General features: G+C 34.8%; 2 protein-coding genes across 10 annotated transcripts in view; both read right to left on the bottom strand.

Annotated features, from left to right (window-relative positions):
• Nucleotides 1-2: 2 nt before the first annotated feature.
• On the bottom strand, nt 3-14,683 carry Ctu1 (Cytosolic thiouridylase subunit 1). Of its 4 annotated transcripts, XM_080159830.1 has the most exons (14): nt 14,644-14,682; nt 14,559-14,608; nt 13,864-14,033; nt 12,631-12,747; nt 11,419-11,539; nt 10,363-10,447; nt 9,528-9,601; nt 8,138-8,178; nt 4,569-4,674; nt 3,151-3,208; nt 2,052-2,126; nt 1,245-1,335; nt 663-737; nt 3-115 (listed from the first exon to the last, which is right to left on the bottom strand). In XM_080159830.1, the coding sequence occupies exons 3-14, from the start codon at nt 14,012-14,014 to the stop codon at nt 45-47; spliced, it is 1,065 nt and encodes a 354-aa protein (XP_080015956.1). In that variant the 5' UTR covers nt 14,015-14,033; nt 14,559-14,608; nt 14,644-14,682; the 3' UTR covers nt 3-44. The 4 variants fall into 4 exon arrangements, with proteins under 4 accessions (XP_080015956.1, XP_080015955.1, XP_080015958.1 ...); XM_080159829.1 differs by having other exon boundaries at nt 14,559-14,683; XM_080159832.1 differs by lacking the exons at nt 3-115; nt 663-737; nt 1,245-1,335 and adding an exon at nt 1,344-1,442 and having other exon boundaries at nt 14,559-14,683.
• The window catches only part of KrT95D (phosphofurin acidic cluster sorting protein KrT95D), a 64,152-nt gene continuing 56,319 nt past the window's right edge, over nt 14,680-22,512 (bottom strand). For 4 of the 6 annotated variants that reach the window (XM_080159822.1, XM_080159824.1, XM_080159821.1 and 1 more), the window contains exons 21-24: nt 21,310-21,373; nt 20,411-20,504; nt 19,484-20,204; nt 14,680-19,372 (exon numbers count right to left, since the gene is read on the bottom strand). In XM_080159822.1, the coding sequence (XP_080015948.1) occupies nt 19,253-19,372; nt 19,484-20,204; nt 20,411-20,504; nt 21,310-21,373 (999 nt within the window). In that variant the 3' untranslated portion in view covers nt 14,680-19,252. The remainder of the gene's footprint in view (nt 19,373-19,483; nt 20,205-20,410; nt 20,505-21,309; nt 21,374-22,512) is intronic. The other 2 variants (XR_013879367.1, XR_013879366.1) reach the window with 2 other exon arrangements.

Here is a 22,512-nt window from a genome sequence, read left to right as displayed (position 1 = left end):
CATTTTTAATTTTTTTGTTTTTTTTTCTTCATGTGAATTGTTCATTATCTTGGCGCTGACTGGAGTAAATTTGTTTGTTCACTGTTTTTTATACCATTCACTTCTTTGTTTTCTTCTAGAATAAAGAAATGATAAGAAAATAGGCCTTTATTATTTGCAATTTTGTGGTTTGAACTCAATTTATTTAGAACAAAATTTGCTGTAATTGAGACAATTCTATTTGAAATTGCCGAAATTAAATATTTTGTTGGCGTAAAACTTGTTTTTTGATGAAGTTGGTTTCTTAAAACTTTATTATTGAATTTTCAATAATCCGGTTCATTCAGTCAACTCTATTTAAACTTTGACTAATTTAACCTAACCTAAACTAAACTGAGTAGATTTTTTAAAAAAGACAAATCTTTTGTGGCCCAAATGCAATCTGAGTGAAACCGCCAAAACTCCATATTTACTCGCAAGTCAAGTTTTAAGCCAGTTGGGACATTTTACCACATAGCTCCTAAACTATGCTTAGCACAGGAATCGTTTTTATATTTCAAAAAAATAGACTTCATAACGGTTCTAATGGTATGCATAACGTTTTTCTATTATTAACACAAGCCGCTCAATCTAAATTTTAAAAAGGTCCGCATTTTTTTGCACACCCTTTAACAACATTTTACCTTGAAGCTGATTCAAAGTTTTCTTGTGCTTGCTAGACTTTCCAATACCTAACTGTGGTAACCCTTTATTCAATCCTAAACATATTAAAGTTATATGAGAGGGATTTTCTTAGTAAATACACGTCCATCTCCCTGTTCTTAACGCGACTGTAAAGATCCGTTATGTAAAAAAAAGACAATACATTATTCGGGTATAGTCCCTTTCGGGGTAACGCTCCTTTAGGGTCGTTTCTTCGTTTTTTTTCACAGTAGCTTTTCTCCTATTTCTAGCACCTGTGGGGGGGCTCTAGCCTTGCGAGGCCAATTGCCTAACCCTGTGGGGCAATCACCTAACCCAATATAACCCAAGCTAACATAAAATAACCTTAAAAAGCCGTTTTAAAAGATACGACGAATCGCCCCTTCAGGGGCGTTGCCACGAAAGGGACTATTCTCCATTTTTCTTATTAATTTCTTAAGTATTAAGAGGGGAGGGTGGTGGAAGTGAAAAGCCAAAAACGGTGTGGCGAATAATTTAGGCAAATTTGTCCCTCTGCCTTCCTGATATTATTTTGATTTAAAAAATAAATACTATTGTATAACCTGTTAGCATAACACAAGCTTTGCAAGTATCTTGACTAGAAATATATCCACACTCTTTGCAAGTTCCCTGGGTTGGCATCCGTGATTTGGCCTAAAAATATTCAATTTTAAATGGCAACCATGAAATAAACGCATCTCTTAACTAGAAATATATCCACATTCTTTGCAAATTCCCTGGGTCGGCATCCGTGATTTGGCCTAAAAATATATTTAATTTTAAATGGCAACCATGAAATAAACGTATCTCGTAACTAGAAATATATCTATAAGTTCTTAAAGTTCCCTAGGTTGGCATCCGTGATTTTGCCTAAAAATATTCAATTTCAAATAACAACCATGAATTAAACGTATCTCATAACTAGAAATATATCCACAAGTTTCTAAAGTTCCCTAGGTTGGCATCCGTGATTTTGCCTAAAAATATTCAGTTTTAAATGGCAACCCTGAAATAAACGTATCTCGTAACTAGAATTATATCCACAAGATTTTTAGTTCCCTGGGTCGGCATCAGTGATTTTGCCTAAAAATATTCAATTTTAAATGGCAACCATGAATTAAACGTATCTCGTAACTAGAAATATATCTACGCTCTTTGCAAGTTCCCTGGGTCGGCATCCGTGATTTTGCCTAAAAATATTCAATTTCCAATAGCAACCCTGAATAACTAACGTAACTATAAATACATTCACAGTCTTTTGGTTGGCATCCGTGGCCCAAAAAAACCCCGAAAAATGTTACGTACGGACGGAAGGACGTAAAGATCTAATAGAAGAAAATCCTCGCTTTTAAAAGCTTTTATAAACTTACCTTATCAGTGATGCTAAGGTTCTCGCCAGAATGAATAATGTCAATAATAGCGGAGGCCCGGATTTTCTCAACTTCCTACAACATTATATCCTTATATAAAAGTACAATGACGTCTGAGTGTGTGTTTCTGTCTGAATCTGTCGGTCTGTACCGTAGGATATTGCTAACCACTGAACCGATATGGTTCTCCTTTACAATAAAGCTTCTCCTATGTCCTGGAAAGGTTTTTGTCTATTTTTGGAGAGGGTACCTACAACCTCCCAAGAGAAATCGTCAAACGAATTTTTTTGTTAAACTAAAATTGAAAATGGGTCAACTCCTCCTACGCCCCCTCCCATCCACTTTAAATGCCCCTTGAGGACTCTAGGGGCGTAGCCGCTAGTGCCTAGATAAATGAGATGGGATCTTGACCAATTATTCATGAAGGTGGGTTAATCCTAAACTAGAGGGTAAACTTTTGAAGATCTTTTCAGCCTTAGTTTTTTTAAATAACTGTATTTTTTTTGAAAGTGTGCAAAAAAAATCTATCTGAAATCTAACAGAACATTATCGACAGACAGACGGATCAAGTCAATTAAAAACTGCATGCCAATGGTGAAAATTCTACCTACACAATTTTTATTTTTGTCCGTCTAAAAAAGTTTCACATAAAGTTGCTGACTGACAGACGAATATTTGTAATTTCAGAGTAGCTTCGTCGTTAATAAATAATGATGACAACATCCATAAAAGCGAAGCACTGAAACGGTAGGACAAACGGACATTAACACTTGTATAGTGTCAGAACTGAATAATCAGAATATTACAGTATAAGAGTCGAAGCAAAATTGTAAATAAATTAGAACACATAAAAAATTGTTGTTAAAAAAGAAGAAAAAACAACATGTTTAAAATGAACGTACGGACATTCTGGTAATGATTATAGAGTTGCTACGCTTTCTGAATCGTACCTAACTACTACAGGAATCACCATGCAAAGTTTGAAATCGATAGGACAATTCTTACATGCCTAAATTAACGAAAAAAAGCTATCTATCTCGGACGGACGTACGGACGGACCAACCCTAATTATAGAAAAGCTTCGCTTCAAAAAAAATACCTTTATATAACTTCGTGCATAGCCTCTGTAGGCGTTGGGAGAGTAAATACATTCCGTACTAAAAATATAGGTATTTATATATTAAAAAAGTATATATTCTGGAGCGATGATACTTTCCAAAAGGGACTGCCATTTTTACATCCGTTAAAAGTTTCGATGTATTTTCGCCAGTGCAATTAAAAATGAATTTATTTAAAGCGAACAGAATTTTAGCCGTATAAATGACAAAAGTATTGAAACTCTTAAACTAACTTGTCATTAAGAATTGGCAAAAGAATGCAACATATTAGCGGGAGGCGATGGTATCTTAATCTAGCAGAACGGCAGTTTTTTAAAGATTTTATTGCAGTTTCTACCATACTTGTACAATGAATGTTAATAGATTTATTTCTATTTTACTTTGCTTTTTGAATAAAATCGTCTTTGTTTTCTTCAAAATATAAAAAAAACTATTTATATTATCATATTAAAACTTAATATTGGAATTATAACGTCTGTCAATTCGGATGAAGCTTATTGACACGCTAACCGCAAAACTAATAGGGCTCTGCTATTTAAGGAACTAGCGGCTTCGCCCCTAGCCTCTAGGGGCTTTGCCCCAAGAGGTTTGATCAACCTAATTTTTTGTATTTTAGATTTTAAAAGAAAAAGTAAAAAAAAAAATTTTTTTGGGTGGGGGGTATTTTTAATTTTTTTGGGGGGGTTGGAAGTGTCCCACCCTTCAAGAAAATAGCTTAAAACCATCACAGGACCAGTAGGTATATTCCCTAAAGAGTAGAGCCCTATCGGTTCAGTGGTTACTGAGATCTTAAGCTTCAGACGGACAGACAGACGGACAGACATCAAGCTACTTTGTATTATAGATAACCGTAGTCCCTACTGTTACTGTTACTGCCCCCCCACCCTCCTCATTTCTTCAGATTTTTTTATGAAATCATATGTATAATGCTAAAAAAATATCAAAGATAACATTTAAGACTGAAAAATGTTATAAAGTAGGTAATTTAAAACGTCTAATTTTAAAATTCTATTTTTTTTTCTAAAACAAAAATATCAAATGAATAGAACAGACAGACACACACCGTAAAAGATACAATCAAACATCTTTGAATTTGAAGACAATACGCATTGGAGACATTCATACAGACTGACACACCCTACTTGTAGAGCAGCTGCTAAACCTACTAGGAATGGGCCGGATATCCGGCCGAAAATCCGGTCATTTTCAATATCCGGCTATATATTAAAACTATCCGGTTACATAATATCCGGCTGATTTTTTTACGCCGGATTTCTGGTAAATTGCCGGATGTCGAACGTTGGCCAGATATACGGCCAGAACCGAATATCCGGCATTATAAATCAGCCGGATATCCGATATCCGGCCAAAAAAAAATCCGGCCCAACCCTAAACCTACCTAAAGTAGTCCAACTGCTTGAAGTAGGCATACATAACAATTTCTTTTTCATACGTGTATTTGAATGGTTTACACCGTGGTATAGCCCCATCCGCATCGGATCCTGATGTCAAGGATTATTCAGTTATAATAAAACGCGACATGCACTTGCAGCCGGGAAGGTGTACTGGGTAAGGTTCGAGTCTTAACCACACTGAGTCATACAAGAGATATTTAAGATTGTACCAACTTCTGCTATGTCTGGAACGTAACACTTATAGCGAAGCCGCTAGTAAGCTTTATAAAGTACTTCTAAAAATAAGAATTTCTAGTATGAAAGGGGGGGGTTTTTAATGCAACCATCTCGTAATCAGTGATTAAATGGCACTTAGAATTCGAATTTCGATCTGAAATTTTTCATGAGTAATCCTTGGTAGGTCTATTTTCCCTAAATCGAACAAAAAGTTGGAAAAGTAACGGCTGGCAGCTCAGCCGTTTAGCCGTTTTTTGCCTATTTTCAGGGCAAATTCATCATTAATTACGTAGGAATCAACTTTTAAAAACATATTTTGGGTTTAATTCATGGTAAATGATAGCTATAACTATTTTTTAAATTTCTAGTACCAGCTGCTAAACGGCTAGAATCGGCTGAAAACGGCTGGGAGCTGCCAAGAGTATGAAGGGTAGATATAGCTTGTGACGTATCTAGGGGTAGGTTTTTATGGCTGCTGAGCTCAAAAATACTACCAAAAATAGTGGTCGCCCATTCATATGGCAGCTGGGTAACAGCTGCAGCTTAGCTGGGAGCGGCCAAGAGTAGAATGAGTAGATAGGGCTTGTGACGTGTCTAGGGTTAGGTTTTTATGGGTGCTGAGCTCAAAAATACTACCAAAAATAGTGGCGGCCCATCCATATGGCAGCTGGGTAACAGCTGCAGCTCAGCTGGGAGCGGCCAAGAGTAGAATGAGTAGATTGGGCTTGTGACGTGTCTAGGGGTAGGTTTTTATGGGTTCTAAGCTCAAAAATACTACCAAAAATAGTGGCGGCCCATCCATTTGGCGGCTGGGTAACAGCTGGAGCTCAGCTGAAAGCGGCCAAGAATAGAATGAGTACATAGGGCTTGTGACGTGTCTAGGGGTAGGTTTTTATGGGTGCTGCTGAGCTCAAAAATGCTACCAAAAATAGTGGCGGCCCATCCATATTGCAGCTTTGTAACAGCTGCAGCTCAGCTGGGAGCGGCCAAGAGTAGAATGAGTAGATAGGGATTGTGATGTGTCTAGAGGTAGGTTTTTATGGGTGCTAAGCTCAAAAAAGACTACCAAAAATAGAGGCGGCCCATCCATATGGCAGCCGGGTAACAGCTGCAGCTCAGCTGGGAGTGGCCAAGGGTAGAATGAGAAGATAGGGCTTGTGATGTGTCTAGGGGTAGGTTTTTATGAATGCTGAGCTCAAATTTACTACCATGGTGGTCCATCCATATGGTTGCTGGGTAACAGGGGTAGGTCTGAGCTCAAAAATACTACCAAAAATAGTGGCGGCCCATCCATATTGCAGCTTTGTAACAGCTGCAGCTCAGCTGGAAGCAGCCAAGGGTAAAATGGGTACATAGGGCTTGTGACGTGTCAAGAGATAGGTTTAAATGGGTGCTAAGCTCTAAAAAAAACCACCAAAAATAGTGGATGCCCATCCATATGGTTGCTGGGTAACAGCTGCAGCTGTGCAGTAAGCTGTTGTTTAAGCTATAAGCACTTTTTGGGACTATTGAAGGATAACCAAATATTGAATATTTCAGTATTGATTTAGTTGTTAAACAGCTGAAATTGGCTGAGAACAGTTACCAACAGATTAAGGTAAAAGTTTAAGACAAAGCTTGTGATGTGTGGGGTAAATTTTTATAGGTGCCAAGCTTATTAATACTCCCCAAAAATAGAAAGGCCCATCCATATGGCATCAAGGCAACGGCTTCTGCTCAGCTGTAGCTGTTACCCAGCGGCCATATGGATGGGCCCCAACTATTATTGGTAGTGTTTTTGAGCTCAACACCCCCATAAAAAGTTAAAAACCTACCCCTAGAAAAGTTACATGCTATATCTACAACATATACTTTTGGCTGTTGATAACTGTTTTCAGACGTTATTGGTAGTTTTCAGTGAAATCTAGAAATTAAAAAACTGTTACTAGTAATATGTCCATGAAATGAAGTTATAATGTTAATTGGGAGAAGTTTAATTCTACTGAAATAATAAATTTTGTGATATTCTTCACACGTCACAAGCCCTATGTACTCATTTTACTCTTGGCTGCTTCCAGCTGAGCTGCAGCTGTTACCAAGCTGCAATATGGATAGGCCGCCACTATTTTTGGTAGTATTTTTGAGCTCAGACCTACCCCTGTTACCCAGCAACCATATGGATGGATCACCACTATTTTTGGTAGTAATTTTGAGCTCAGCATTCATAAAAACCAACCCCTAGACACATCACAAGCCCTATCTTCTCATTCTACTCTTGGCCACTCCCAGCTGAGCTACAGCTGTTACCCAGCTGCCATATGGATTGGCCGCCACTATTTTTGGTAGTATTTTTGTGGTCAGCACCCATAAAAACCTACCTCTAGACACGTCACACGCCCTTTGTACTCATTCTACTCTTGGTCTCACAGCTGAGCTGCAGCTGTTACCCAGCTGCCATATGGATGGGCTGCCACTATTTTAGGTAGCATTTTTGAGCTCAGCACCCATAATAACCTAACCCTAGACATGTCACAAGCCCTATGTACTCATTCTACTCTTGGCCACTCCCAGCTGAGCTGCAGCTGTTACCCAGCTGCCATATGTCTGAGCCGCCACTATTTTTGGTAGTATTTTGAGTTCAGCACCCATAAAAACCTACCCCTAGACACGTCACAAGCCCTATGTACTCATTCTACTCATTCTACTCTTGTCCGCTCCCAGCTGAGCTGCAGCTGTTACCCAGCTGCCATATGGATGGGCTGCCATTATTTTTGGTAGTATTTTTGAGCTCAGCACCCATAAAAACCTACCCCTAGACACGTCACAAGCCTTATCTACTTATTCTACTCTTGGCCGCTCCCAGCTGAGCTGCAGCTGTTACCCAGCTGCCATATGGATGGGCGGCCACTATTTTTGGAAGTATTTTTGAGCTCAGCAGCCATAAAAACCTACCCCTAGACACGTCACAAGCAATATCTACCCTTCATACTCTTTGCAGCTCCCAGCCGTTTTCAGCCGGTTCTAGCCGTTTAGCAGCTGGTACTAGAAATTTAAAAAATGGTTATTGCTATCATTTACCATGAATAAAACCAAAAATAAGTTTTTAAAAGTTGATTCCTACGTAATTAATGATGAATTTGCCCTGAAAATAGTCAAAAAACGGCTAAACGGCTGAGCTGCCAGCCGCCAGCCGCTACTTTTCCAACTTTTTGTTCGATTTAGGGAAAATAGACCTACCAAGGATTACTCATGCAAAATTTCAGATCGAAATTCGAATTCTAAGTACCATTTAATCACTGATTACGAGATGGTTGCATTAAAAACCCCCCCCTTATGTTTAATGAATAATCTTTTCCTGTTGTAATAGCTGTACACCGCTGTAGACGTGCAATATCCCCCCTAAAATCATTATAAATATTATTGATAAAATATATAATACTAGCGGCTGCGTCCCTAGCATCTAGGGAATCTAGCATCAAAGGGATATGGGAGGGCAGAAAAATAACCTAAAACCATACCCAGGCTTACTTAAAATAAAATTAAATAGCCTAAAACCCCACATGGACATATAAGCAGTTTCAGTGTAAAGGAGAACTATATCAGTTCAGTGGTTAGCAAGATCCCTCACTACAGACATAAAAAACCTTATTACTTTATATAATAGGATAGATTTTTTTTTATATTATTTTTTTCCTTTTATCCCCCTCCCACGTATTTTTAAAAGCGAACCTTTTCTATAATTAGGATCTATCCGCCCGTCCGGAACTGATAGCTTTTTTCGTTAATTTTTTTCTATAATAAGGGTAGGTCTGTCAGTCCGTAACGGATAACTTTTTTCGTTAATTAAATTTAGGCAGGTTAGAAATGTCCTATTGATTCCAAACTTTGCATGGTGATTCCTGTAGTAGTTAGGTACGATTTAGAAAGCGTAGCACCTCCTCCATAATTAATACCTGATTGTCCGTACGTCCATTTTAAACATGTTGATTTCTTACTTTTTAACAACAAATTTTTATGTGATCTAATTTTTTGATTGATCTGATTTTTGGATACTGATTACTGGGACAACAAACTACAATATTATAAGCAAAGCAACTGTATAATCAAGTTCTAAAAAGGTAAATGTCTATAAACATTATCCTGCATCAAGCAGTTTTTTAAAACTAATTTACTTACAATTTTCCTTCGACCCTTACCTATACAATATACATTTATATTTTGATAATTCAGCTATCCGTTTCCGACGCACTGACATATCCAAAATGACAAATATTCTAAAACTTATGTTATAAGATACCTACTAGGGTTGGGCCGGATACTTTTTTGGCCGGATACCGGATACCGGATATCCGATATCCGGCTGATTTCAAATGTCGGATATCCGGTAACCGGCCGGATATCCGGCCAACGCCGGATATCCGGCAAATATCCGGTTATCCGGCCAAATTACCGGATATCCGGCCGGATAACCGGCCAAATTACCAGATATTAAAGTAGTAAAAAAAAATTTCTTCAGAAATCTTATATAAATTTACATAAAGTTGAACTTATTCAGAAAAAATGCTCTTCTAGCTTCAATAATAAGAAAATTTAGCCATTTAAAATTTTAAAAAGCAGAGATTTTTGGTGTAAAGTATAAAAATTATAGATATCCGGCCGGATAGTTTCAATATCCGGTAACCGGCCGGATATTGAAAATGGCCGGATATCCGGCCACACCGGATATCCGGCCCAACCCTAATACCTACCTAAGAATATTCATTATGACAGTTTCAGCAATATCATCAGCGTTATGACCGGTTACAATTTTGTTTACTCCCAGCTGAAATAATTGCAAATATAAATGGCATGCAAATTGTGTGTTCACTTCCTCAAATCAACATAATCTATAATACAAAGTAGAACGATGTCTGTTTGTCTGTCTGTTTGATTGTAGCGCAGGATCTCGCTAACCGCTGAACCGATCGGGTTCTCCTTTACAGGGTAGCCTCTCATAGGTCCCGGGAAGGTTTATAACCATTTTCTTGGGGGGTGGGACACCCCCAACCCCCCCAAAAAATGAAAAAAAAAATGAAAAATACCCCACTTAAAAAAAAAAAATTTTTCTTACCCCCCCCCCAAAAAAAATTTTTCTTTTAAATCTAAAATACGAAAAAATGGTTTGATTAAACCTCTTAGGGCAAAGCCCCTAGAGGCTAGGGGCGAAGCCGCTAGTTTCATATTATAGCAAAAGCAAAAACTGCCTACCATTACTTCACTAATATCATTAATATTAATCATCCGCCTATTAGATAGTAGCATAAATTGTAAATCTCAAAAGGCATGTAACTTCGAAGCTTTATTTTTTGCTTTGCGTGTTAGGTGCAAATTAAATAGGTGTGGTTTTACGCTATTTCCTGGCCTGTTTCGTCCTTCCTAGAGGCTCAGCAAAGTACTTAGCCAGAAATTGTTTGATTTTTTTTCATGGAAAATTAAATTTTTTATTTTTAATATTGCCAATAAATAACCTTTATTATTTTTTTTACATAGGTACTTACTATAATTATACCTACCTAATATTTTTAAAATTTAATTTTAGTTCACCTGCATAGCGCCTCTATCCAAAGCTTGACGTCTAAAAACTCCGCAAAATGTGCAATTATTCTTCAGGCCTACTTGAGCAACAATTCTGAAACAAAATTATGTTGCATAAATTTTTTTGTTTGTGTTCAAGAAAAAAGGCAGAGATCTAAAAGTAAGACAATAACCAATAAATTGATCCCAAATGATGATCCACAAAAATACCCATTTTAAAGATAACAATTAGTACCTAGTTGAAACGTTTGGACAAGTTGTTATGCCAACGAATAAGAAATCTTTTATTATTAAACTTTGGGGATTAGTGTAACAAACAGCCCAATTTCGTCCACCCCCGTCCTAAAAAAACGCTCGTTGTTCGCTCGTAGGTAGAAAAGGATTAACAATAAAACACAAAAAAAGGCATGTGTCATAATACTACTTTTTAAGGGTATTTTTTACCATAAAAAAAACTTAAAATTAGAATAAAGACTAATTGACAGATATACAAATATGTTAGAGTATATTTCTTCAAGATATGTTTTGTTTACATGTAATGCAAATTTAGGAGACATTTGGACTGTAAATTACACTGGTACCGGTACCCAACGTTCTAAAAACACGAATATTAGATAGCTGAAAAACTATTTTTAATTGTTTGGTTTCAAAATATTGAGTAACTAGTGTACAAACTTTTTGACCAATGATTTTTTTAATCTTAAGAAGGTGTCTTATCCCTGTTAGACCAAAGAAACTACAATAAATGCTAAAGGGTGTTATCTTTTTTTTTAAAAGAAAAATTTGTCTTAATTTGTAATAAATTATTCACTTTCCTTGCAGAGCAAATTTCTTCCTAAGGGCTAGGTTTAGAGCTCTAGTGCTCTGGAGAGCTGAGGAGATTCAAAATTCAATATTGTTTTTTCATTGTCATTGCTTGGGCATAAATAGTATTTTTTTTATTAGTTTTGGCCCAAAATGTAAGGTTAATATTAAAAAAAGTGATACGATTGGTTTTTTTTCAACAACTTTTATGTGTCGATTAAAAAATGTAGCTACACTACTAGAAGTTAAAATATTACTTACTTATCCATAGTCCAACCATAAAGATCTTCATAAGATAATATTTTCAAAGGAATTTCATATTGATCTCTGTTTCTCTTCACCGTCTCCAAGGAGTCATCCCGATAACCTGTTATACCTTCGTCTAAAATAAAAATATTCCATTAGTCTTTCCTTATAACAGGGGTGTATATTCTGCATGGGATCCCCGGCTAATATGGGGGGGGGGGGCCGGGGGGATAATAAATACGTTAGAGGTAGAAAAAGAATTAAGAAATAAACAGTCCTGAGCTGGATCTCTTTAAATCATTTTAGTGGTGAGCCAGATCGGGGTGAGCCAACTTTCCACCAATGAGAGCACAGCATTTTATGAAATGCCGCGCTGTGATTGGCTGAAATTCGGCTCACCCCGATCTGGTTCACCACTATAATGAATTAAAGATCCAGCTCTGAACACATTTTAAAAAAAATTTCCTCTTCTTTGGGAAAAAAAAGACAATACGTAATATGTAGTTATGGAAAAAGAGTAGGTATCTACCTATTGAAAACAATTTTCAATTTTTTCCCTTCTTCGGATAAAAATCTCGGTGGGAAAATTAAAAAAAAAAAATATTTTGCAGCACAGAATAGTTATTTCTCGCATCGTATTATAAACAGCCTTCCGCGGATATAGAATGTACAATTATAAGTTTTTTTTAGCCCCGAGGTGCCGAAGGCACCGGCTAAAAAAACTGGTTTTAATCTTATGATTGTACATTTCTATATTCGTTTAAAGCTGGATATAATACGATGGTAGACATAGTTTTTTCGTATGGATGAGAACCGGTTCCTATCCACCGGATTCGAATGAATACGAGAAAAAAGAATCTTGTGCAGAATATACACACCTGTCTAAAACTGAAAGAAAATTGCTAAATCTCAATAATCTTTAGTTGTTATCTTATCTTTAACCCACAAAAACATTGATTACATAAAGAAAAAGTTCGCATTAAATGTTTTTTTTCTTTTTAATAGACATATGGCATCACCCCTAGCCACAACATTTAATATTCGTTTTTAAATGATAAAAAAAATTACAACGCAAAAAATAAGAAAAGGGAGTGAGCTTGTTAACGTATTTATATAAAAAGTTTTCATATCGACTTTTATTTGTTATGCTCACCTAAAGTAATATTTTGAAATAAAATGGAAGATATTCTAAGAATTTAATGGGTTTTTTTGCGTAACAATACATACCTATGGACAAGAGTACAAGTTTAAGGCCATAATCATATCTATCATTTAAAGTTTTCATAATATAAGCAAGAACTGTTGAATCTTTGCCCCCAGACGCACCAATGGCAACATAATCTCCTGAAAATACAACATATGAGACTTTTTTTCAGTGTTGCGGATTCGCATTGATTGTATGCGGATCCGGATCCTACCGGATCCGACTCCGGATCCTTGACAATAAAAATAAAATCACCAAATTTTTCAAAAAATATTTATTCCTTAATCTCGAAGTCAAAAATACTTTTAATTTTTAAGTCTGAACCTAAACCTTAAAGATAGGCTCTCATCAAGAGAATGTCTTTGTAAGTGACTATTTTATATAAATTTCGGTAGATTTTTCCATAAATTTATACCCCAGGACCCGGATCCGCATTTTTTTGCGGATCCGGATCCTTGGACTCGAAAAAAAATGCGGATCCGGATCCACAACACTGCTTTTTTAAAGGGTATAGTTACCAAAAGAAAGTAACGTTTTAACGAGTTCTAATTAAATTGGTTGAGATATGGCAAAAGAGCAGGGCACACACAGACATCCTTTTGGAGTTCAAAGGGAACTTAAAAATGACGAAAAAGCAATAAAAAAGAGCAGGGAACACACACACATCCTTTTGGAGTTCCATAAGAACTTAAAAATGACGAAAAAGCAATAAAAAAAGAGCAGGGAACACACACACATCCTTTTGGAGTTCCATAAGAACTTAAAAATGACGAAAAAGCAATAAAAAAAGAGCAGGGCACACCCAGACATCCTTTTCGAGTTCAATAGGACCTTAAAAATGACGAAAAAGCAATAAAAAAGAGCATTGCACACCTAAACATCCTTTTGGAGTTCCAAGGGAACTTAAAAATGACGAAAAAGCAATAAAAAAGAGCAGGGCACACACACATCCTTTTGGAGTTCCATAAGAACTTAAAAATGACGAAAAAGCAACAAAAAAATGAGCAGGGCACACACACACATCCTTTTGGAGTTCCATAAGAACTTAAAAATGACGAAAGGTCAATAAAATTTTTTTTGGGGGTGAAGTAAAAAATGAATACACACAAAAATGCACAATTTACATTTCAATTGAATTTAATTAGACGATATGGTAAAACCGGTTGCCTAGGTACTTATTAAAGGCCTTCTTGACTCTGTAATTTTCATAATACCTACTGCATCTAAATGTTTTTGCTAGAACAACAAATAGGTACCTCTATTAAAAAGCTTAGCTTTCACAATGGTAAAATGAACTTCGGTCTCAAAAGCGAAGTAAAAGCATTCTTTGCACAAGGCATCACCAGTCTTGGGACGTTTCAGCTGGGCACGTGAACCACATCCAGCAGAACATTGGATAGCTGGCATTTTAATTTAATTTTCTAAGCTGCAGAAACACAATTTTGAAATTGAAATCTTTATTACCTTTTGTTTTTCACGGAATTATGTAATTGTAGACTCGTAGAGGTAGATAAAATAGGTAATTATAACTTAAATTTTGCTTTGGTTATTCCATTTTATCAAAAAAAAAAGAGCTCAAAATATGTAAAATATTTTGAGGTAGAACCGTTGACCCTGCAAGTAATTTTACCTTAGTAAGCTTATGATTATGATATTTTACTTGTTGATTACTATAAATAATCACCCTCGCACTTGGCAGCCTTTCGATTGCAGGACTAGCATTATAGGGCCCAAATCAACTGGACTTAACCCATCTCTAAACTAATAGAATAAAGAATAAAAGTAACCAGGGAACGCAGTCTAAAGCACTTTTCACTAAATCAGATTCTAAAAAAATTGTCAAAATATTGGCGGATGCATTGTTACTGAGAAAACGGTTTGAGAAGAACGGGGGGGGGGGGGGTTGTTATCACGAATTGTGCCCAACTTTTCAATTTCTGATGTGTTAAACCTGTTGGACCATCCAGCAACTCTGTTCCTAGCACGCAATCAGCTGATCAAGCAACTCTGTTCCTAGCACCCAATCAGCTGATCAACATTTAACATTTATTGCTATATATATCTATCTGAAATCTGAGTTGAAATATTTATGAATGAAAGATAAGTATGGTGTATGGTGCTCCACTGTGTCTGGTAACACAACAACCAGCATAATAATGATACACAGAAACAAAGTTTATACCATATAGAGATATATATTGATATGATTTTGATAAAAATTACATAGTACATTAACATGCAATTTTGATTTCTATGCAACTATCAAAAAAAAAGTAACTTTTATAATAATAATAATAAACCACATTGTTTTGTAATTAAGACAATTTATATAAGAAGATAAATCAAAATATCTTTGGTAGTTAAAACTTGCATTATCAATTTTACTGGTCTAAGGAACCCTATCTACAATTTAGAAGAAATATAGCAGATCAAACTAAAATTTAATATTTTGATAAAAATGGTTTTCAATCTAATAATTCCCGAAATATTCTCCTAAATTATGTAAATGTGATTGTTTATTCTACTATTATTATTTAGAAACAAGGGACTGCTAAAAATTACTTGCTTTTTAGTCTCTTTTTCGTCATAAAACTTTCTAACTTTTTTTTTATATGGTGAAGATAGAAAATAACTCAAAATTATCTTAAATAGGTAATTTGAATTTTTTTTAAAAGCGAAAAAAATCCACTAAAAAAGGCAAAATATCCGCAACTGTCAAAAAAATAACAATAAAAATCAAATAAAATATAAGGGGAAAAAGTTTACCAATCACAATAATCCAATAATTATAATTAAATTCAGAATACATAAACAATAGCATAATAATTATAATTTAATCAATGTTAATTCTACAATACATTTTGATTAATTAATTATAGTAATTAAAAGAAACACAGGTTTTCGATAGTTTAAATTATGATTAAATTATGTTACTTTTATCATAAGCATTGTTGTATTTATATCATTATTACATTTTGGAAGCTTAGTATTAGGGTTGGGCCGGATATCCGGTCTGGCCGGTTATCCGGCCGGATATCCGGTCATTTTCAATATCCGGCCGGATACCGGATATTAAAACCAGGGTTTCGGATCCGGATCCGGATCCGCAAGGATCCGCATATTTTGAGTCCAAGGATCCGGATCCGGATCCGCAAAAAAAATGCGGATCCGGATCCGGATCCTTAGACTCCAAAAAATGCGGAAAAAATGGAAAAATCTACCTAAATTTATATAAAATCTCAGACATTCTCTTGATGAGAGCCAATCTTTAAGGTTTAGGTTCAGACTTGAAAATTAAAAGTATTTTTGACTTCGAATTGAAGAATAAATTTTTTTGAAAAATTTGGTGATTTTATTTTTATTGTCAAAGATCCGGATCCGGATCCAGTAGGATCCGGATCCGGATCCGGATCCGGATCCGCACTGACCAAATTTTGAGGATCCGGATCCGGATCCGGATCCGCATAAAATCAATGCGGATCCGAAACCCTGATTAAAACTATCCGGCCGGATACCGGATATTAAAACTATCCGGTTACATGGTATCCGGCTGATTTTTGACGCCGGATATCCGGTAATTTGCCGGATATCGAACGTTGGCCAGATATCCGGCCCAACCCTACTTAGTATGTACCTATAGTTATCTAAACAAAACTTGTCCAATATTTAGGTTTAAAATATTAGTTTTATTTTTTGAATATGACTTGAAATTTTTGTAATAGAATATATATATTTAAATTTATTACTTAAAGAGAGGATCTCCTATTGATTTAAAACTGGGGTAAAGAACAATTTTATGTCTTAATAATTGCACATTAATATTTTTAAAATTCTTACAAAACCTAGAAATGTCTTTATCTTCAATAGTTTTGTTACATTAATATTATCCAATACATACAATTTTATTTTAGATCTTTTACAATAACTAATATATTATATATAATCAAAGGAATTGAAAAAGTAAAAAAAAATGCGGACTCCCCTTTGTAATTGGTCTTTGAAAAACATTGTTCTTGTTAAACTAACCTCAAAGTTGTACCATCTTGTGTGAAAAAGCTAACAGTTTTATCAGAGAGAGAAAGCCACATTTGAAATTTTTATCATAGAATTAATTTTCAATTAATGTTGTTTTAAACTATAAATGTAAAAGAGAAGATACTTTATATTTATCACAATAAACAGAGCATATGGTTTAAATTGATATTCTCCCAGTAGTAGAAAGATAGATTAACAAATGGTAAAATTAAAGCAAGTTTAATTTAGTCAAATTTTAAGGTTTAAAATACATCTAAATTAAGTCATTTGAAAAGCCTACCAATCAGTAACCAAGATAATGCCTATATAAGTTGTATAAAATCAAAGATATTATCTATCCTGTTGTAAACTTAATACATAGTGTTATGAAGTTAAAAGGGTGGAGGGGAAATTCAATGTAATATTACATAGGGTACATTTTTTGGGCCATTATAAAGAAATGTACAAATTGTTTATTTACTTACTGATATATGTTACAAAAAATATTTTGGTTCAATATCTTTATCTGCTAAAAAGAAGCATTTAAAATAAGAAATCTGATACCACATATTACATTACATTGATTAGCCTCCCCACTATATTTCAAAAAAAAACTGAATACATAAAGTTACTTACCTACTAAATCTATTCACTAAAATTGACTTTTTTTGAACATATCCTTGATAAATCACATTAAAATTGATTTTTTTACATCAACAATTATATTAATAAATATGTAAATAATGTAATTAAAAACTGTTAAACCTTACATAGCTATGAAAAATTTATTTCTAATTGTATAATTATTAATTACTATAGTAATAAATGACTTAGGTCCACATGTATGTGTGTTTATTTTCTTCATATTAATATACTAATATTGTTGAATATGACTGAAATGGTTTACACTTCAGGGGGAGGGTAATCTACAGTTAGAGCTCTATTTTACAGGGTAATCAAAAGTAAGATATGAATATTGTCTAATTCTATTGTTTAATTCAATTCATAATAATAAAAATCTTTGTTTAATGGCCAAAAAATCTAATTTTTACATCATATCAAATTTTACAACACCCTAAAGTCTACCAAATAAATTTAAAATTTTTAATAGAAACACATATAATATCTTAAAAAAACATTGTTTATAGTCCAATATTTATAAGTGAGCTATATAAAAAAGTTATTAAAAGGTTTGAAATCACTATTTTGTGTTGCTATGGTGAAAGGATTTAAAATTAGAAAGGGTTGTAAAGAGGGATAAAATTCTGTTTTTAAATCATTATTTATTCCACTTTATTTAGGTAAGAAAAAGAAAATTACAATTTTCTTTTAAACATTTGAAATTCACATAGAACTATAAAAAAGTCCTTAAAATAACGTTAAATCAAATATTTGATGAAAATGTAAATGAATTTTAGAAAATCATTTAGAAATTAGCAAAAACTATATAAACTATCTATTACCTAACTAATTGCTCATTGATAAAAATTAAAACAAAAAAGGTGGGAATGATTTAAGGTGGGATTACTAAAGTCTTTTTGTTGTTGGATGAAACATGAAAAAAATGCAAAAAAAAGAAAAAAATTAACAAATGGTTAAAAATGGTATCTATTGAATAAACTCAAAATTAATAGAGTAAACTCCAACGAGGTCCTAAATTTGATGCATTTTCAATTGCTTGGCAACTATTGGTAGTAGAGTATCTGAGATTCTGAAGACAAATATTATGGCATATTATAGTTATTTCTTTGTTACAGCTTTATGTCATTTGTATTTGAAAATCATCATAAACTTGTAATGAAAGTTTAATTTAATTTCAATACAAAAATTGACAGCACTGTAACAAGCCTAAAAATAGAAAAAACTACTAAATCTATATATCTATGTATTGTCTAAAGGTATATTTATGTTTCAACATCTATAAATTGTTCATGTTAAAAAAAAAGTTGGCTGTTTGATGCTAAATCTAGGGTTGGGCCGGATACTTTTTTGGCCGGATACCGGATACCGGGCCAACGTTCGATATCCGGCAATTTACCGGATATCCGGCCGGATAACTGGATATCCGGCGTCAAAAATCAGCCGGATATCATTTAACCGGATAGTTTTAATATTCGGTATCCAGCCGGATATTGAAAATGGCCGGATATCCGGCCGGATATCCGGCCCAACCCTAGTTAAATCTTGGGGTTGTCCAATATAAGATATCACAATTGTTTCCTTATATAAGTAAATCCTACAAAAAAAACTTTGAACATAATTCTATAGATTTGAAACATTTTTTTAGGTAATGGTAGAAATGCAAGGGGTCGAAGCTATTTGAATTATAATTAAGTATTGTTTATTTAGAAAAAAAATATTGTTTCATTAATAAATAACAGTGACTAAAAATGAGCACACTGGATTTACCAATACAACTTGTAACATGAGCTCTTTCTTTAATATATTCCATACATTTAACTTGAATTTTTGTGACTTCTAATTTAGAGAAAATAAGTATTAAATCTAACAAAAGTATGCGAAGAGCTTGTACATATGTAATAAAAATTGAAAAGAGCTCGTACAAAAACAAACAAAATGATGCAAAGAGACTCTGTTGATGTAAATAAATATGCAAAGAGCTTGTCTGTTCTATAGATCATTGTCAGGTTGAGAAGCCACAGCAACTGGAAATTGTTTCGTATGTGTTTGCCAATGATTTGACAACTGGAAAAATTTTACACCGGTCCATTCGTGTCCATCAATATAGACCTGAAATAAAACAATATTTTTAAAATTAAATATTAATTTTAGACGCGGAAGAGTGATGATTTTAAATCTTATTTCTACTTGTATTTTTTTTTTAAATAACTGAGATGATACCTTTAATGGATGACTAGACTTGCCAACCGTGCTACATATCAACCTGTCTATGCCCTCAATGGTCTGAATTTTGTTCTCGTTATCCGGTGGCTTCTCTTTCTTCTTGCCCAACTTAAGGACAGCCTTGGGCCGCTTCTCCTTGGTCGTGTACTTCATGGTAAAGTCGGTGCTGTCTGACCCCGCAGCCAGGTTGCTGATCACAAGGCTGCGGAAGTACGTCTTTATCGACAGCTTGCTGTCCTGCTTCTTGGACTTTTCAGATTCCGACTTGCGCAGATGCAGGTCGCAGTTCTCGGTGGTCCAATAGTCCAACTGGAGCTCTAAACAGCCGTCATCATGGCTTCCTCCGGACCCGCCGCTGCCGCTGCCCGACTTACTTCCACTGCCGCCAATATCAAAGCTGTATTTTGATATGCTGGGTGAGCTCGGCGGCGTAATCTTCTCCATACCTCTACCGCTGCGGTCAATCGGCAGGCCAGAGCTCACACCACTGTTTCCAGCAGCGCTTGAACTCGCTCCGCCCGACCCATGCCCGTTTCCGCCGCCAGAAAGACCGGCGCCGCCCATCAGGCTGACCGCCCCGCTCCCGCTGTGGTGGTGGTGATAGTTGGAGCACAGTTGAAAGTCGTCAATCTCTGTCTGTGAGGTTGTGGCAAGGGTTGTAAGCTCGTTGCAATTGTGACCCACGCGCACGTCACAAACAAAGGGAACAAAGAGGAACCTGACAAATAAAGAAATGTAAAAAAGGAATAAGTATAAAAAAGTAAGGAAACAGAACGAATAAAATCCTTCTCAAAAACCAACCTAATTTCTTCCAGGGTTTATTAAAAGAGAATTTAAAGTGAAAAGAGACAAATTGACATACAAATTTAATTTTTGTTAATTTCCCACCCTATCACCCTGCATCCCTGTATTAAAAGTTGTAACCTGGTAAGGTCTTTGTCAGAGGGTGGCTCCTCCTCCCCAGTTTTCTCCTTGTACGTCACCATAGCTTCAGATATTTTCAAGTGGGTTGTATAACCTAAATGTGAAACGAGGATGATAATTGTTATATTTTAGCATCGTATTATAGACAGCTTTCCGAAACCAGATTTATATTCGTAGAAAATGTAATGCTTTATTATCTAGGTAATATTTTTGTTCATATTTAGTTTCATACCATTTACTATGTCGTTTTAATATTTATATTTATGGAGGAGAAAATCATGTGGCTTTCTTTCAAAGGTTTAATTTTTCACACATTAATAATTAAATCATTTTAATGGCTGCATTAACTATTTGTTGCAGTTTCAAGGGAAATATAATTCCAAGCCATTTTTTTCCAGTGGTCATCAAAGAACTTTAGGGCATCGTCCAGATTTCCTAATCTCACTATTATTGTCAGATGTATCAGAAGTAGGTCCCATTAACATCTATAGTATGACACGCAATGGACAGGCCTAGAATAGTTATTTGTCGCATCGTATTATAAACAGCTTTCCGCGGATATAGAATGTACAATTATAAGATTAAAACTAGTTTTTTAGCCCCGAGATGCCGAAAGCACGGGCTAAAAAAATCTAGTTTTAATCTTATGATTGTACATTTTTATATTCGTAGAAAGCTGGATATAATACGATGCCAGACATAGTTTTTTCGTAAGGATGAGAACCGGTTCCTATCCACCGGATTCGAATGAGTACGAGAAAATACCTTACATATCTGAAAAATGTCACATTTATTTGAAATTTGAGATAGTTGTTCCCCAAACGATTGAAATTGATATTCCAATCGGAAAAATCCCCGAAAGCAAGCGCAAATGCCGCGTGTTATTTTTTTTGTCCGACCTGCATTGAGATACTGATAAACTCTGGAGACAAGCTCTGCTACATCAGGTTTACTTGGTTCAGCCTAAAACAAAAACATAAGATTATATCCTTATATGAAAGTAACTGGATGTCTATCTGCCTGTAAAAAAGGATCTCGCTAAATGCTTAAACTATAAGGTTCTACTTTACAATGTAGATTTTCATAGGTCCATAATAACTGTACCTGTGATGGCAACCACCAAGAAAAATAACACCTAGAAAAAATGTCCCCTGCCAAAATATTTTTTCTTATCAAAACTTAAATTAAAAATGAGCGGGTTTAAATCCCCCCCCTCCCCCCCACCTACTTCAAGTTCTAGTATATACATATATGTATATAGATATATTAGCCTGTCCCGGATTTGAAAAATTTTGTTAAAATTTTTGCCCCCAGCCATAATATAGTTGATTTATGCAAATTATTGACCCATGCAAAATATTTTTTCTGTAATGCAAAAATTGCGATGGTACAAGCACTGCAAAGTTTTTAAAATTTGCAAAAAAAGACCTGTTTTTAAAGCTCTTGTACCATCTCAATTTTAAAGATTTTTACAAAATTTCAATTCTAGTGTGTCTATATAAACCTAAAATTTACCCCAAAAAATGGGGGCAGTCTCAATTCTAACATATAATGGAAGAAGGTGTAGCAAGTAATTTTCCAAAGTAAAAATTGCCAGATTTCATACATAAATAATGGGGTTGGGCTGGAATCGATAGATACAGATATCCGGCTGATTCATAATTCTGGATATCAAGTATTTAGGGTTATATTGACACACTAGAATTGAAATTTCGTAAAAATCTTTAAAATTGAGATGGTACAAACTTTTTAAAATCTGCAAAAAGACCGTTTTTAAAGCTTTTGTTTCATCTCAATTTTAAAGATTTTTATGAAATTTCAATTCTAGTGTGTCAATATAAACCTAAATACTTGATATTCAGAATTATAGATCAGCCGGATATCTGTATCCATCCAATCCGGTCTAACCCTATCATTTGTGTATGAAATCTGGCAATTTTTACTTTGAAAGATTATTTGCTACACCTTTGTCCTTCATATGTTAGAATTGAGACTGCCCCCATTTTTTTGGTAAATTTCAGGTTTATTTTGACACACTAGAATTGAAATTTTTTTAAAATCTTTAAAATTGAGATGGTACAAGAGCTAGCGATCCGTGTGTA

The sequence above is a fragment of the Acartia tonsa genome, chromosome 5 (assembly GCF_053477335.1).
Source record: "Acartia tonsa isolate MP-2025a chromosome 5, ASM5347733v1, whole genome shotgun sequence".
Taxonomy (NCBI): domain Eukaryota; kingdom Metazoa; phylum Arthropoda; class Copepoda; order Calanoida; family Acartiidae; genus Acartia; species Acartia tonsa.
Note: the sequence above shows the minus strand (reverse complement) of the source record. Positions and strands in the feature narration are given on the sequence as shown.

Bases quoted from the DNA above. Each gene is read 5' to 3' on its own strand.
- Ctu1 (XM_080159829.1), bottom strand. From the start codon at position 14,014: ATGCCAGCTATCCAATGTTCTGCTGGATGTGGTTCACGTGCCCAGCTG. The intron at 9,602-10,362 runs GTGAACTAAAAT...CAATTATTTCAG, and splicing joins TGGATAGAGGCGCTATGCAG to CTGGGAGTAAACAAAATTGT. The intron at 1,336-2,051 runs GTAAGTTTATAA...GAATATTTTTAG, and splicing joins ACCTTAGCATCACTGATAAG to GCCAAATCACGGATGCCAAC.